Source organism: Canis lupus, chromosome 32 (genome assembly GCF_011100685.1).
Source record: "Canis lupus familiaris isolate Mischka breed German Shepherd chromosome 32, alternate assembly UU_Cfam_GSD_1.0, whole genome shotgun sequence".
Classification (NCBI taxonomy): domain Eukaryota; kingdom Metazoa; phylum Chordata; class Mammalia; order Carnivora; family Canidae; genus Canis; species Canis lupus.
Genome location: NC_049253.1, coordinates 12,912,756 through 12,930,080, shown reverse-complemented (window position 1 = coordinate 12,930,080; position 17,325 = coordinate 12,912,756). Strand labels below are relative to the sequence as shown.

The 17,325-nt window shown below is 35.4% G+C and overlaps 1 protein-coding gene across 7 annotated transcripts in view; it reads right to left on the bottom strand.

Moving 5' to 3' along the window:
* Positions 1–17,325, bottom strand: part of TBCK (TBC1 domain containing kinase) — a 222,984-nt gene that overhangs the window by 119,525 nt on the left and 86,134 nt on the right. For all 7 annotated transcript variants that reach the window (XR_005382727.1, XR_005382726.1, XM_038581969.1 and 4 more), the window contains 5 exons: positions 12,391–12,453; positions 11,759–11,885; positions 10,307–10,357; positions 8,919–9,002; positions 2,904–2,989 (listed from right to left, as the gene is read on the bottom strand). Coding sequence is in view for 5 of the 7 variants with exons in the window: in XM_038581969.1 (XP_038437897.1) it covers positions 2,904–2,989; positions 8,919–9,002; positions 10,307–10,357; positions 11,759–11,885; positions 12,391–12,453 (411 nt within the window). In the remaining 2 variants the exon portion in view is untranslated. The remainder of the gene's footprint in view (positions 1–2,903; positions 2,990–8,918; positions 9,003–10,306; positions 10,358–11,758; positions 11,886–12,390; positions 12,454–17,325) is intronic.

The window sequence follows — 17,325 nt, the reverse complement described above, 5'->3', positions numbered from 1 at the left end:
CATCCCTGGATTATATTTTCCAAGGCTGTTTTGATACAAACATATTAGAAAATGTATGTATGGTTAGAAAATCAAGATATATATGCTAATACTCCTGCTGCTTGCTGTGCTATGAGGGATAATGTCCTTTGTCTCTGAACCAGGAGTCTTGGGTTTTCTGCTAGCAGCTATGAAACTGTAACAGGCTCATTTATTAGTTTCAGTGGAGTTAAATCAAATCCCAGATGTGAAAAGATCCCTGACTTGATGTTAAAGTATAAGGAGTATATTTATTTTTCCTTCATATAATATAAAAACATTACAACACTTTTAAGCTGAGTTCTCACCTACTCTTATCTTTTTTTACTACTGTTAGTTAAAATTTTATTTCCATTCAGCTATTAGCCTTTTCTAAATTAATTTTATGTATAAATATTTAATAGTCATTGTTCAATTAGATTTATAAGTTTGTGAGGATTAGATAAGTGGCTTATTTAAAGAGGGTGGAGCAGGGCATGGCACACAATAAGCACTTAATATATGTTGGCATTATTTTTTTAGCAATATTTTTTGCTCACCATCCTCATACTATACTCATTCCGAATTCAATTTTTCTGATTAACTAAAGCAAATATGGACTATATATTTCCTTTGATGAGTCCTTTCTTAATATCATCTATATTCATGAATATGTCTCAAAATTTTATCAGGCTGTCTTTGTAATTCCATACATATTTTTCTGCATAAATTTTTTTTTGTCAATCACCAACACGTCTGGCCCAGTGCAATTTTCTGTTTACTACTGGGCATAGTTAGGTACTTTCAAGAGAATTCTTTGAAAATAATCCCTTCTTTTAGTCTGTGTTTTAGCTATTAGTATTCTTTCCCCCTCAAATACTTTATTCCATTACCAACTTGGCAGTCAGATCCTCTATAATTTCTTCAACTCCAGCCATAATATTTAATGTAGTTTTGTCTTATACCTCCCATAATGTGAAGTAAGAAAGGTGGGGTTATGTAAAAACTGAATACTTAACATGATAATATGTATACTGGTTAATTTTTTGTTTATAAGGTCTTTTTTTTTCTTTTTTTTATAAGGTCTTTTATCATTATATAATTATAGGGCTTGTCCTTATTTTATTTCTTAACCTGTACATGTTCTTTTTGGAGCCCTCACAGAATAAACCAGGTACTTAAGTAAAAGGTATTTCTCCAGAAGCCTAGAAGCAAAAGACACTGTAAATGTTAAGGATGGTTACATTACAGAATAATACAAAACACAATACAAAGAGAAATGAACTAGGAATAAGTATACCTATGTTTTAGTCTCTATTCTCCCAATGGAAGATAAACTAGACTAGGGGCAGAGGGTTGTCAAATGATGTAAGTTAAAATTTTAGTTGTGACTAATTAGTTTTGTCATCTTCTCAAACATTATATTTCTCAAATGCTGAAATTATCTGCTTCATATGTCTTGCAGGTTTGTTTTTGAGAATTAAATAATGTTAATGGAAATATTTTTAAACTTCAAAGTACTCTGCAAATATTCATACTATAATTATTATTAACACTTTAAATACATTAGTTAAGTGTTAATATAAACATTTTTTCACCTCTAATCTTACCATTAATATACTGGTCCCTGAATAAGAGCCTTAAAAGGAAAGGCATGATCAAGAAACAAAGAAAGTTAAGATGGAATGAGGGGATCTCTATCTCAAATATGTTTTTTTTTTTTTGGGCAGCCCGGATGGCTCGGCGGTTTCGTGCTGCCTTCAGCCCAGGGCGTGATCCTGGGGACCCGGGATCGAGTCCCACGTCGGGCTCCCTGTATGGAGCCTGCTTCTCCCTCTGCCTATGTCTCTGCCTCTCTCTCTCTCTCTCTGTCTCTCATGAATAAATTAAAAAAAAATTCAAATATGTTTCTTTTGAGGTTTACAAAAACCTATGATACCATACTCCGGAAGACTTTTAAAAGAGGTTTGACTCCACATCACATAACACTGATGAGTAACAGGCTAACCATGACTAATCTTTAAGAGTCAACTCCGACTTTTGGGTTGACATGGACTATTAAGAAGCTAATGAAGTAAGCCAAAATCTGGCAAAGCTTCTGAGGGAAATATATCAAGAAAAATACAGAAGCTGCTACTTAAAAATTCACTAAAGTTTAAGTTTCCTACTGCTTCAAAAGCAGGCCTGAATATCAAAATTCAAGTAAAACACTTATAGCAGCACAGTTTATTACAACATTCGAACTAAAGGATTTTTCAAAACAATTTGATAGTGCCAAAAAAAACAACATACTTTCCCTTTACTTAAAGTGGGAATATGTAAGGTAATCACACAAACTTTATAACAGAAGGCTATAATTAGTAATAGGAACTGGTTTAAACATATGGACTTCTTGGAACAACAAATTTTTATTTTTATTTTTTTAAAGATTTTATTTACTCATGAGAGACAGAGAAAGAGAAAGAGAAAGAGAGAGAGAGAGAGAGAGAGAGAGAGGCAGAGACACAGGCAGAGGGAGAAGCAGGCCCCATGCAGGGAGCCCAACAACAGACTTGATTCTGGGACTCTAGGATCATGTCCCGGGCCAAAGGTGGCACTAAATCGCTGAGCTACCCGGGGATACCCGTAACAACAATTTTTTTTTTTTTAAGATTTTATTTTATTTACTCATGAGAGATACAGAGCGAGAGAGAGAGAGAGGCAGAGGGAGAAGCAGGCTCCACACAGGGAGCCCGATGTGTGTTCGATCCCTGGTCTCCAAGATCAGGCCCTGGGCTGCAGGCAGCGCTAAATGGCTGCGCCACTGGGGCTGCCCAACAACAAATTTTTAAAAACAGTACCCCTTTGTGCTACCAATTTTTACTCTATTTTTTATTTCATGTTCTATTAATGTACCAAGTACTTACATCTGGAATAAATCCAATCTCATTGAGATGATTGCTCAACTCTGGATCATGGAATGCAATCATCTGTGAGAACACAGTCAGATACTCTGGAACAACAATGAAGTTTTAGACAATCAACATTTTTACATGATACTTCAAAATAAAGACATCTTATTAAAAGAAATTACTGTTTTATATACATTTTGAATGATATTTAATTTCTCCAAGAGGAAAATATACTTTAATAGGTAATTTTCTGTTTTATTAGCATTTTAATCACTACTAATTATTAAACATACCAAAATGCTGTGGCACAATTTATTTTCTACCTTCTTAACTATCAGTTCATTTCTTAAATCACAGATTATATATGTGATATTTTCCTATTAAATTCAACATACAGTTTCTCTAGCAATATTAAATCTGTATTGCATTTACTGTATATTCAGAAAGTGGAACAGATACTTAAATAAAGAACACTTTATAAGCAATCAATAGAATAATTATGCTTCAAATTTGTTTATATATACAGAGATAGGCCTTTGTTCCAGTTCTAACATATTTTCATCTAAGGGCTCTACTTTGCGATATTTAGGATTAAGAATGAACAAGATGTTAATCGGGATATAGACATATGGGTAAACAAAAATACATGTTGTTGATTCTAATCCTATTTTAATTCATAAAGTTCAGTTAAAATATGAGGATTATTTCCTTATTTTTTCCACTCTTTCAACAAAATACTATTCTTGTCAATTTACTCACTGCGTTCTAATCTGAACAAGATTCTGGCAACCGTCACTCAAGGAAATCATATTTTTACTACGTAAAAAGACAAAATTAACACATACCTCAAGGAGCTCAACTTTTTTTTTTTCTTTTTGAAATTAAAATGACTTTTTTCATTTTAAACTACAAAACCATGCCTCAGGCAATTCCCCACAGCTATGCTCTATTTTGAAAATAAAGTGAGTAGAATGCTGCCTTACTTAAATCTGATGGTTATTGTGAAGATACATAATAATAAAAGACTGAATAAATGTGACTTATATTTTGCAGTTAAGAACAGAGGACTGGGGAGTTTTCATGACTATTTAGGATTATTCTCTAGTTTATGACATAGCCAGCCTCATAATTTAGGTTTTCAGGTTCCTAGCTGAAAAGGTTTCTAGCTGTATGTTTTTCCAGATGTGCCACAAAGAGGGATATCTCAAAAGAGCAGAAAGTAGGAGTTGTAGAAATACTGGAGAATATGGTAAGAAAAATTCCAGGTTATCTGTGTCTTTCTGAAGGAAGACAGACATTCACTACTCAGGGATTCCCCTGGAAATGACATGGAAGATGCTGAGGAGTTCAGCATGATGGAATGAAGCATTTGTAATGCTGAGAAGAGAAAAAAAGACTGAGGTGGGAAATTTTTAAGCTTGTTTTCAAATGCAGTTTTGTTATGTGAATAAACCGTACCTTGTTTATATTTAGTTTAAAACAGTAGTTCTTTTAAGAAAATAAGAACTATATAAAATTGCATTTTAAAACTCTGATAAATCAATCATCAAAACTGTTTTCCTTTATCAAATAAAGGTCAATACTTGGAACTACTACTATTGCTATTTTTGAGCCATCTCCCTATTCAAATCTACACTATGGTTAGGTGTCTGTAAATATGGCTGTTATGTGGTGTCACATGATAAAGTACTTCCCATAGGTTTAAAAAAATGACAATAACTCAATGAACATTTTCTCTTAGTAACTTCAACTTCTTTCAATAAAGTAGATCAAACCAATTACTTGGTGAAAATAACCTATAAAAATATTGTCTGCTTTTTTTGGTTTTATTTTTTAAAGTACCTTAATTTTAATATTTAAAGAAATAGTACTAAATCTATGACAATCTGTTAATATAAGTTGCCTTCCCCCTCTTTTCCTCAATTAAAACTTTACTTCTACCTGGGTATTTTTTTGTTGTTTTTAAATTTTATTTATTTATTCATGATAGTCACACAGAGAGAGACAGAGAGGCAGAGACACAGGCAGAGGGAGAAGCAGGCTCCATGCAGGGAGCCCAATGTGGGACTCGATCACGGGTCTCCAGGATCGCACCCTGGGCCAAAGGCAGGCGCCAAACCGCTGCGCCACCCAGGGATCCCTACCTGGGTGTTTTATGTAAGGGATGAATTACTGAATTCTACTCCTGAACCTACTATTACACTGTATGTTAACTAATTGGAATTTAAAGTAGTACTTCAAAGAAAAACAACAAAAAAATAAAATTTTGCTTCTAATGAGCATATTGTATTGTATAATTATTTACCTATAAGCAACGATACATATTTTATAAAAAGGAGCACCAAGAAGCACTAGAAAGAAAAGATGAGGCGGTGCTGTTCTCAATACCATGATAAAGCTGAATTCTGGATCTAATTTGAACTTTTACCCATGGGTGTTGGGTAAAGAATAGGTATTTGATTAATACTTTTCTTGACTTGGTGTTTATAGCAACAGAATACATTCTATCCACTGTCTCATCTTTTCTTTGAAAACAAGAAAGTTACAGTTCACATCAGCTTCAAGAGTTACAGATTGAAGTAAAAACTCAGGTCAGATCCCAATGGCCCATTGTTTAATTTTCTTTCCAATTCTAATTAGCAAAGTATGTTTACAGTCCTAACTTACCTAGGAGCTAGAGGTACACAACATCAGTAATTGTAAGCATTCAACTATATGTTGATGAAAGCATATAGTTATTAACTTTTAAAAAGTACACTTTGTTTTAAACTACAAAACCATGCCTCAGGCAATTCCCCACAGCTAGGCTCTAGTTTATTAAATATCATTCTTACCTAAGCCTGATAAAAGATAATTACTATGTGGTATTATGTGGCTAAGTAAGGATGGACTGAAGAAACCTAATCCATCATGAAAACATATTCCTTGTATTCTACCAAATATCCATAGTGGATTTATGATATATGATATGTGCTATAATTGCATATATATGTATAAAATATACACAAATACATAAGTATTTATATAAAATATACACATAAATATATATATACATTTATATTATTATATACTACATATCATCTCATGGAAATATGAGTCATAAGGCTGGCAAAAGTTTTGGTTGCTCAGGACAAACTTTGGAATGAGATATACTATGGTTTGTTTTATTTGGAAAAAAATTTTTAAGGTAGGATATAGTAGAACTGATGAAGTCAGCACTAGGTGATATTTTGAGTTATTTCAAAAATGTACTTAAAGGTTCCCTAAAGTAAATTAAAAAAAAAATTGAAGTGTATATGTCCTTTGATTTAGAAATCAACTTCAGAGAATTTAAGGGTAGTACAGATAAATAGACCAGTAGTCAAAATAAAACAAAGAATTTCAAGGAGAGGTACTTGGGTGTCTCAGTTGGTTAAACATCTGCCTTTGGTTCAGTCATGATCCCAGGGTGCTGAGATCAAGCCCCACATTGGGCTCCCTGCTCAGCACGGAGCCTGCTTCTCCCTCTCCCACTGACTGCTGCTCTCCCTGCTGTGCTCACTTGCTCTCTCTCTCTGTCAATAAATAAGTAAAATCTTTTTTTAAAAAACAAAAAATTTTAAACATAGAGTGAGTGAACTAGCTAGATATTTAAAACAAAAATTCAAGGATATTACTGCTGACTCTTAAAATGTTCATAGAACATTCTAATTGTGATTTCTAATAATGAAGATATACATCTAGAGCCATAATAATATCCCTTAAATAGTATTTTTTAACAGGTGACCTATGTAAGGGTAAATGTTATGTTATTTTTTAAGAAGAAAATCAAGATATTTTTGAAAATTCCCCTTAGACTTCAAGTGAAGTTTAATCTTGCACTACTGCACAAAATCATGTGTAATATACATTTTTTGTTTTAGTGAAACTTTATACCTTTTAATTTTTTGCAATGAGATATAAAATAAAAGTTTTTTTCCCTTTTATTCCTTCCAAATTAAAAATTCTTACACCTCTCTTTAAAACAGATTCTTTTTTTTTTTTTTTTTAAAGATTTTATTTATTTATTCATGATAGTCACAGAGGAGAGAGAGAGAGAGGCAGAGACACAGGCAGAGGGAGAAGCAGGCTCCATGCACCGGGAGCCCGACGTGGGATTCGATCCCGGGTCTCCAGGATCGCGCCCTGGGCCAAAGGCAGGCGCCAAACCACTGCGCCACCCAGGGATCCCTAAAACAGATTCTTAATTCATTACATACTTTTCAAATAACAGTGTAAGGATTTTGTATGACACTCATATTTTTATGCAGCTATTTATAAATAAGTCATCTGTTTGTTCTCAAAAACAATTTCATAATATGGATACAAGATGAAATTTAGAAAGTTCCCACACATGGGAACATTACTTGATTAGTAACAAATAATCAGCATACTGTTTCACCTCCTTCTTTAGTTTTTTTGGATTTCAGGCAATAGACTTGACTACTGGCTATTTTATCAACCCATTCTGGATGTTTTTACTGTAGTTCTCGTCTTTGTCCTCTGTCTTAAGGATATTTTTATCCTTTTCTGCCAAGTAAATTCCTACTTAAATTTCCAATTCATCAGTAAATATTCTCTCTTTAATGAAACCTTTCTAGACATACTCTCTCTTCCCTTTGCTACCAAAAAGAAAAGAAAATTTGAAAAAACACAAAATTATTTCCCAACTTCATCCTCTATGCTAATATAGTAGTATGTAATGTTTATTTCATTGACTTATAAGTATTCATTTTTGTATTTATGAGAAAATTATTAACACAAAAATAAACTTTAAATAATAGTGTAGTCTTTTAATTACAATATTAAATGTTAAAATATATTACTGATTAACAAACTAAGACTAGTTTTGGCCTTTCTAAGTCCTTCCAAATTCATGTTGTGTACACTATGGTTTCTCTTGTACTTATATGAAACACGATCTTGTCCTGTTTATCTGTTTAATAAGCCTTTTTAAAGTGTATTTTAAAAGTCTGCAGTTAAAAAGTATAAAAACTCATCTTTCTCAAGTTGGAAATTCATTATCAATATAAAATATCTGTATTATAAAACAACTACTAGAAAAAACTTTTTGGAGGTAAATAATTTCTATATTTTGAAATAGGAATCTATACAGAACTAAAAGAAAAACACATGTAATAGAAACTATGGAATATGGCCCTCTAAGAGCTAGCTAATTCATTTTATAAGTTCTGATTTAATTGCCCTCCCCCCCTTTTTTTTTGAGGATTCTCCAAATATCTTCATCTTTCTTAAAGTAAAGGAATTTAGCTAGGTGCTATGCTTTAACAGAGGTCTGATAAATTTGGGAAAAGATTATTTCCAGGCTTTTGATATGAAAGTTCAGTTAATATTTTGGATTCATGTTAGCTTTAAAAATAACAGCATTATTTCTGACTTTACTTAACTAAAGATTAAGGAATCACCTTTTGTGATACACAAATACTCACCTGAATATTTTCTATCTTTAATTGTTTAATTGTTTCAGTTTGTTTTGGTCACTATTTGACAAGTTATTTGCATTGTATAGTCTCTGAAATCTTGGTATCATCCAAAGTGCTGTTATTAAATCCACTCATTTTGGTATTGCTGGAATCTTAAAGAGTATATGCCAATTCTATAATAAATATTACTGATAAAGGTAATAAGGAAACTATGAATAAGTATGGGACATATCTCAATAAGATATAAGATACACTCTTATAATACATAATTTCATAAATTCTCAGAAGTTGACATTACATGACTCTTGAAGTTGGATTTACTAAATTAACATAAAAGCAAAAAGCAACTTCCTTCCTATAAAACATATTTGTCTTCGGTTAGTAGTAGAAAAATATCATAATTCTCTATAGATTTGGAAGAAAGACTAAACTTAATGGTCTCTTTATCGGTTTTAGTGATGGGTTATTATCATATTTTATTGGGTCACCATCATAAATGTAACTGAGTATTGTTACTTTTGACATAAGCACTTTCTTTGTAAAAAGGCAAGTAAAGACATTTGCTTACCTTGTATTACGTGTGAGTTGTCTTTCAAGAAGAAGTTATACAGGTATTTGGGGATAAAGGCAGACATACAAGCATAAGCCAAAGCTAAGAAAGAATAAGGCAAAGATACATAGCAAATTAGCCAATGGGGTAAATGACTAGAAGCCACTCAGCACACAATCCTTGAATCTACTATTAAACAAGAGTCATGTTAACAATTGATGGAAACACAAAATTAAGTGGGGAGGGGAACCCTCTGTCTTTAAAACGGAAATATTTTGGGCAACAAAAAATAACCACCCTAGTAATTTTTCAGTTTCAAATGAGAGTGGCAATCATTATCCCACAACAATAAAAACTTTTATTACCAGAAACAAAATCTCTAAATTTCCTCATCATTAATGAGCCATACAGACCTCAAGATCCTTAATTTTTGTTGATACAAACAAAAGAGTCTGAGAACTTTGGATTTAGGAACTCTAGTCATAAACTGTTCTTTGAAACACAGATCTCATTTTTTGATCAATGTGTGATAATAGACTATGCTTGACTAAACACAGCAAAATCTCTGTTCTAGATTAATGAGTATTGATGTCAGAGAACAGTGCATTTTAAAAAATCACTCAAATAGTGAAATTATAGCTCTCTGGAATTATGCTATCTCTACTAAATTCCTGAAATCTTTGTAAATTCTGACATGAAATAGAATTTGAAAAAGATGGGAGATTTCAAGATTGAAATTTCTGGAGATTCATGATATATAGGGTAGCAGCCTCTCTATGTGATATCATTAGTGATTAGAATCAATTAAATTTAACAAATAGTTTTTGAAAAACCTTCTATAAAAGAGGCTTTATAAAAAGGGGGCAGAAAATAAAAAAACTTGCCATTAAAAAAAGCTACTAAACAAAGAAAGGGTTACTATATTAGTATATAAATAACTAAAAAACATGCACAAGATACATTTCCAGAAATACAAGGTGCTATATGCATTCAAGAGGGAGAACAAGAAAAGTCTTCATTAAGGAATAACTGAAATGATCAGCTTTGGAGATACAAGACCACTATTTATTTCTTTATAAACTATTCAGAAAGTATACATAGACTAAAGCTAATCTCTAAAAAAGTCAAAATTTTCTCCAAAGTTTCATTAAATGGTCATCTCAGAAGATGAATTCATATTTAGATTCTCCCTAAATTTCTAGTCATTGCCTGGTCACAACTGAAACTCTAGTGATAGATTAATCTTACATCCTCTAAAATGAGTCTAACAGATTATTTCACAGAAATTTACAGTATCTACTATGAAGAGTCAAGAACCTTACAACAAAAACAAAAACCTTTCCTGTCTGAATAAAATATTTTAGAAAAATATGTACAATGATTATTTAAATGATAAACAGGCTTACCTTCATTATTGAAATTTAAATATAGGAATGGAGCACAAAGTGAATCAAGACCTGATTACAAGGGGTTGGGGAGAAATAATTCAATAAATATAAATCCATATAAGTGTATATACATACCTTATTCAGTTCCCCACATTACTTTTATATAGATTAAGCATTATAAGTATTACCCATCCAGAAATATATTACATCATTGGGTAGTGTGAAGCATAATTGATAATGACTGGTACATAGTAAATGCCCAATACAAATCAGCTATTGTTATTATCAATATTATTATGAGTTAAAGAGAGAAATATAGTAATCAAAAAATGTAAAATTGATAGAAGACTTAGAATATGGTCTCATCTCTGATCCTGTGTGATTTTGGCATCATTTTAACATCTCTAAGCATATATCCTTATCCTGGAGATGGAAATTTGTCTTACAAGTTTCTCTGAGATGATGAAAAGCAATCTTTTAGAAATTGTGAAGTAAAATACAAATATATTACATATTTCTTTTATTTAAAAATTTTTAATAATATCTATTTCCTAGAGTTTTTTTTTTAAGATTTTATTTATTTACTCATGAGAGACACACAGAGAGAGGCAGAGACACAGGCAGAGGGAGAAGCAGGCTCCATGCAGGGAGCCCGATGCAGGACTCGATCCCGGGTCTCCAGGATCACACCCTGAGCTGAAGGTGGAGCTAAACCGCTGGCGCTGCCCTAGACATATTTCTTTTATTGATAACAATGCTATTCATATGTTGTCATGTTAAAGGAAGGCACATAAATCTATCTGATAATTGTTAGGAAGAAATGGAAATCTACAATGGACAAGGCTAGGAAGAATAATAGCTTCAATTTAAGTTTGGCCAGATAGATATTTAGATTTAAAAATAAAAACTACTGTTCATAACAACAAATTAAAAAATGGAACTGGGAAGAATGGGCATCTTATTCTTGAAAATGAGAAGGGCTAAATATCAAGGATATGGAACATCAAAATTATTTTTAAAAAAGAAGAGATAACAAATAAAATGAGCATTTAGGGTGGTATCCTATTTTCTAATTCCTAATAACCATGATAACCAAGTTGTAAATCATTCAATGACAAGATTATCAATTAGCCCCAAATTATTTATGGTACAATATTATTCTATAATGTACATAAGCAATAAAAAAGTATCCCCAAAGATTACAACAGCACAGAATATTCTTCCTACTTTCCTAATCAACATTATGGCAAATTGTTTAATTAAATATCATACATTCAAATGATATCCACCAGGCATTTAGACAAAATTTTAAAAAAAGCTCTTTCAAAAAATGGGTAACTTCAGTATCAACTTTCTTGAAAGCCAAGGATATTTTGATGTTTTGTTTCAATTTTTCAAATTGTTAGTCATGCAACATGCTCCAAATACTTCAAAAAGAGTCTTAATAATTGGGGGTGGGGGGGAAGTTACCTTGCCAATATACAAGATCAGGATGAGACACGACCCAAGCTTTTAATACACGCCTAAATTTTGCATGACCTTCTGGTGATGATAATAGTTCATCATACTGATGACACCGAGGAATGTCCACTTCAATCTGTAAAACAGTGAAACAATCAGGTAGAACTGGAATACAGTCGTGATCTCCAATAGATGTCAAGATAAGGAAAAGGAAAGACTGTGTCTTGAATTTCAGAATAGAGCACTTACATAATCTTGGTGTCTGAGGATTTTAAATTTTATGTTAGTCCTCTGGAAGCACCAAAAAAGTTGTATGTATACTTAAACAAAAAAAAAAGACCATTTCTAATGAAAAGGTATATATTAATATAGTTTTCAAAAAACCTTCCTTTACAATCTGGTCTAAATAAAGGGAAAATTCTTCAGATAAAAAAGTACATTAGGAAAAGTTACCTGCTCTTAACTCTTTTAAGAAATAGTTCTGAGTCACTAACTTGTGAAGAAAATAAGAGCTATGCTTACTCTAATACTATATACATATGATGGCTGCTGAGTATTCGTAATAAAATTTCTCCTGTTTTCCTAAAATTTAAAGATTTGGCAGAACTATCTTAGGATGTTGAAGAAAATCTAAATCATACTTGTCTATCTGTAGGAATTGGAGTATCTTTATCAATTGCATCATACTTGGCATGAATAGCCCCCTGCAAAAAATAAGAGAAGATATATTATTATATCTAAATTGTCTAAATTATTGACTTAGACAAAATATAGCTCTTAGAAACATCTATCTTTGAAAATACAATCAATTAAAGATAGGCACATTCAAACCGAAAGCATCCTCTTGGGAAAATTCTTCATATCTTTGACAATCTGTGATGAAAGTCTGTGACATTTTGCCATTTTACTAAGGTGTCATTTGAATTATACACACAGGAAGACAAATATGTTAAAAGAATCACTTAGCTAACAGAGTATGCTTAGCTAATCTCCCAGCCCCCACAACACAGCACAGCCTTATTGTGCTCTATTCATTGTTATCCCATACATAGTACATTTCATGAATAAATTTAAAAAAATAGGGGAAATTTTCCTGTTAAAGTTGGAAATAAAAACAAAAACAAAATTAAATAAAATTGTTTAAGGGAGTTCAGCACCTGGAGGAAGAGGTTTGGGATAAATTAAAGAATGAAATACCATGTGGAATCCCTAAGGGAATCATTAAGCAATTAAAAAGATAATTTACATTTTCCATTTATACCACTACGGAAGGAACAAGTGAATAAACCATCTCAAATTTTGGTCATGTTGTATAGAATCAGGCATAGAACAATTCTTGATTCTCTGGTTTACTGTAATGGTAGAGAAAAAGCTAGGAATTTGGAGTTTAATCTCTGATATTACACGCTATTAGCAACATCTCTGACACATCTACTTTATGAGACATTTAGACAACTTGATCTTGGAAGTCCTCTTGAATTTCAGCACTTATATGGTTCTACAATTCTAATCATTACCATATGGTAGGTATAATAGGCATTCTTATCAAGCAACCAACCAAACTCAAAGATACAGACTTTCACCAACAAAATCAGTAATAAAGCAAGGACTTCTTTCAATAGAGAATTAAAAGGATTAAAAATTCTTGGGAGAATTCACACACAAAAAGATAGGTGATATATATCCATAAGCTATCTGTAAGAGAATACAGGAAGGCAGGATGACGAACTGACAGGAAATGAATAAAAATTGGCAATGATTTGCCCCATTATTGTGATTGCTGTCACCAAAGTGTATTAATACTGCAAGTAACTCTGATAATATGAAACCTCTCCTCTTCTCACTGCCACAGATATGGTAGTACAGAAGACAAAGGAGTTATTTCTCTTGACAGCATGGTTCTGGTAAGATACATATGCCAAAAGGCACTAAATTACATTAACAATTTTTGAATAGATTCAAATTAGAGTGGAGAATTTCTTCTTATAAACAGGCAGTCCTGTTTCTAAATGAACATACTATATAAGCAGTACTATATACTTATAACTGATATATATTAAAATATTCTAATTTGGGGGGTGGGGCAAGATGGCAGAGGAGTAGGATCCCCAAGTCACCTGGCGCCACCAACTTACCTAGATAACTTTCAAATCATTCTGAAAACCTACAAATTCAACCTGAGTTTAAAAGAGAACGACTGGAACACTACAGGGAGAAGAGTTTGTGCTTCTAACAAGATAGGAAGGTGCTTAAAGAAAATAAAGAATCAAGTGGAGGAGGGACCCCCCACAAGGAGCTGGGCTAAGGCCTGGTGGTAAAAGCCTTCAGGACAGGAAAGCCCAGCCTGGGAGAAGTGGGAATTTTAAAAATCTGCAGTGGATTTTTCCTGGACAGAGGGGCACTTAGCAGGGAAATCAGGCAGAACCGCAGGAGGGGCAGTGGGGCCTTCAGGTTCCCAGGGTCACTAACAGAGGAAGTGCTCCCCTGAAGAGAACGCCCCATACCTCGGGGGGGCTGAGCTGGGTAAAGGACTGGAGCAAGCGCCCGGTGGGGCTTCGGGAGCAGCTCAGGTGGAGGCTCAGGGCAGAGGGGGCTGCATGGCCCAGGAGCACGATGCCAGCAGCGCAGGCCCTGGATTCCAGGGCACTGGGGGACACAGCCCAGGATCCTGTGCTCCCCCCGGGAGGGCAAAGGACAGCGAGGACACTCCTGCTGCCAGGTGCCCCCGAAGTGTGCAGATCAGCGACTCCACCCCCAGAGCACCCAGGCCTGAGTAGACTAGGAGACTGTGGTAGTTACTAGGGGAGCTGACTCCAGGGCTGGAGAGCTGGCTGCTGCCAGTGGTGTTTTTCCTTCTGGTGTCACCCTGTGCATGGGACAGAGTGGGGCCAACAGGGAACAGGGGCCTCACGGGGTAAACAGCTCCCACTGAGCTGTGCACCTGGCAGGGGGCGAGGTAGGTCCCCCAGGTACACACACCTGAGAATCAGCACAACAGCTCCTCCCCCAGAAGACCAGCTAGAAGGACAGGGGAGCACAAGTTCTTGATGGAGCAGTGCTGGAAGGCTCCAGGGGAAGTCGAGGGATTTACAGTATATAGAACTAGAGGATACCCCTCCTTTTATTCTTTCCTCCTTTTTCCAGTACAACACATTTTTAGCCACTCTGCACTGAGCAAAATGACTAGAAGGAAAACCTCACCACAAAAGAAAGAATCAGAAACCGTACTCTCTGTTACAGAGTTATAGAATTTGGATAACATTTCGAGGTCAGAGAGCCAATTCAGAAGCACAATTATAAAGGTACTGGTGGCTCTGGAAAAAAGCATAAAGGATTCAAGAGACTTCATGACTGCAGACTTTACATATAATCAGGCCGAAATTAAAAATAGATTAAACGAGATGCAATCCAAACTGGAGGTCCTAACAACGAGGGTTAATGAGGTAGAAGAACGAGTGAGTGACATAGAAGACAAGTTGATGGCAAGTAAGGAAATGCAGGAAAAAAGAGAAAAACAATTAAAAGACCATGAGGAAAGGTTAAGGGAAATACACGACAGCCTCAGAAGCAAAAATCTATGTTTAATTGGGGTTCCAGAGGGTGCTGAGAGGGACAGAGGAACAGAAAGCATATTTGAACAAATCATAGCTGAGAAGTTCCCTATTTGGGGAGGGAAACAGGCATTCAGATGCAGGAGATAGAGAGGTCCCCCCCTAAAATCAATAAAAACCATTCAACACCTTGACATTTAATAGTGAAACTTGCAAATTCCAAAGGTAAAGTCCTTAAAGCAGCTAGAACAAGAGATCCCTAACTTAAATGGGGAGAAATATTAGATTAACAGCAGACCTCTCCACAGAGACCTGGCAGGCCAGAAAGGGCTGGCAGGATATATTCAGGGTCTTAAATGAGAAGAACATGCAGCCAAGAATACTTTATCCAGCAAGGCTCTCATTCAAAATGGAAGGAGAGATAAAGAGCTTCCAGGATAGGCAGAAACTGAAAGAATATGTGACCACCAAACCAGCTATGCAAGAAATACTAAAGGGGAAAAAAAAAAAAAAAAGAAATACTAAAGGGGGACCCTGTAAAAGAAAGAGGAAGTTCACAGAAACAATCCACAAAAACCGGGACTGAATAGGTATTACCATGACACTAAATTCATATCTTTCAATAGTAACTCTGAACATGAATAGGCTAAATGATCCCATCAAAAGACACAGGGTATCAGACTGGATAAAAAAGCAAGACCCATCTATTTGCTGTCTACAACAGACTATTTTAGACCTAAGGACACCTCCAGCCTGAAAACGAAAGGTGGAAGAACGACTTACCATTCAAATGGTCCTCAAAAGAAAGCAGGGGTAGGGAGGAGGGGCAAGATGGCGGAAGAGTAGGGTCCCCAAGTCACCTGTCCCCACCAAACTACCTAGATAACCTTCAAATCATCCGGAAAATCTACGAATTCGGCCTGAGATTTAAAGAGAGACCAGCTGGAACGCTACAGTGAGAAGAGTTCACGCTTCTATCAAGGTAGGAAGACGGGGAAAAAAGAAATGAAGAAAAAAAAGGCCTCCAAGGGGGAGGGGCCCGCGAGGAGCCGGGCTGAGGCCGGGGCGAGTGTCCCCAGGACAGGAGAGCCCCGTCCCGGAGGAGCAGGAGCTGCACCGACCTTCCCGGGGGAAAGGGACTCGCAGGGAGGTGGAGCAGGACCCAGGAGGGCGGGGATGCCCTCGGGCTCCCGGGGACACTAACAGACACCTGCATGCCCAGGAGAGTGCACTGAGCTCCCTAAGGCCTCCAGCGCGCACTCATTGACCCAGGAGCAGCTTGGAGGGGCTCGGGCGAGGGGGCTGCGTGGCCCGGGAGCAGCTCGGAGGGGCTCAGGCGGCGGCTTTGCGGAGAGGCTGCTGCGCAGCTGGGAGCGCGAATCCGCCAGCGCAGGCCCAGGAGCACTGAGGAACCAACCAGGAGTTGGTTCTTTCAAAGAATTAGTAAGATAGATAAACCATTAGCCAGCCTTATAAAAAAGAAGAGAGAGAAGACTCAAATTAATAAAATCATGAATGAGAAAGGAGAGATCACTACCAACACCAAGGAAATACAAACGATTTTAAAAACATATTATGAGCAGCTATACGCCAATAAATTAGGCAATTTAGAAGAAATGGACGCATTCCTGGAAAGCCACAAACTGCCAAAACTGGAACAGGAAGAAATAGAAAACCTGAACAGACCAATAAACAGGGAGGAAATTGAAGCAGTCATCAAAAACCTCCCAAGACACAAGAGTCCAGGGCCAGATGGCTTCCCTGGGGAATTCTATCAAACGTTTAAAGAAGAAATCATACCTATTCTACTAAAGCTGTTTGGAAAGATAGAAAGAGATGGAGTACTTCCAAATTTGTTCTATGAGGCCAGCATCACCTTAATTCCAAAACCAGACAAAGACCCCGGCAAAAAAGGAGAATTACAGACCAATATCCCTGATGAACATGGATGCAAAAATTCTCAACAAGATACTAGCCAATAGGATCCAACAGGACATTAAGAAAATTATTCACCATGACCAAGTA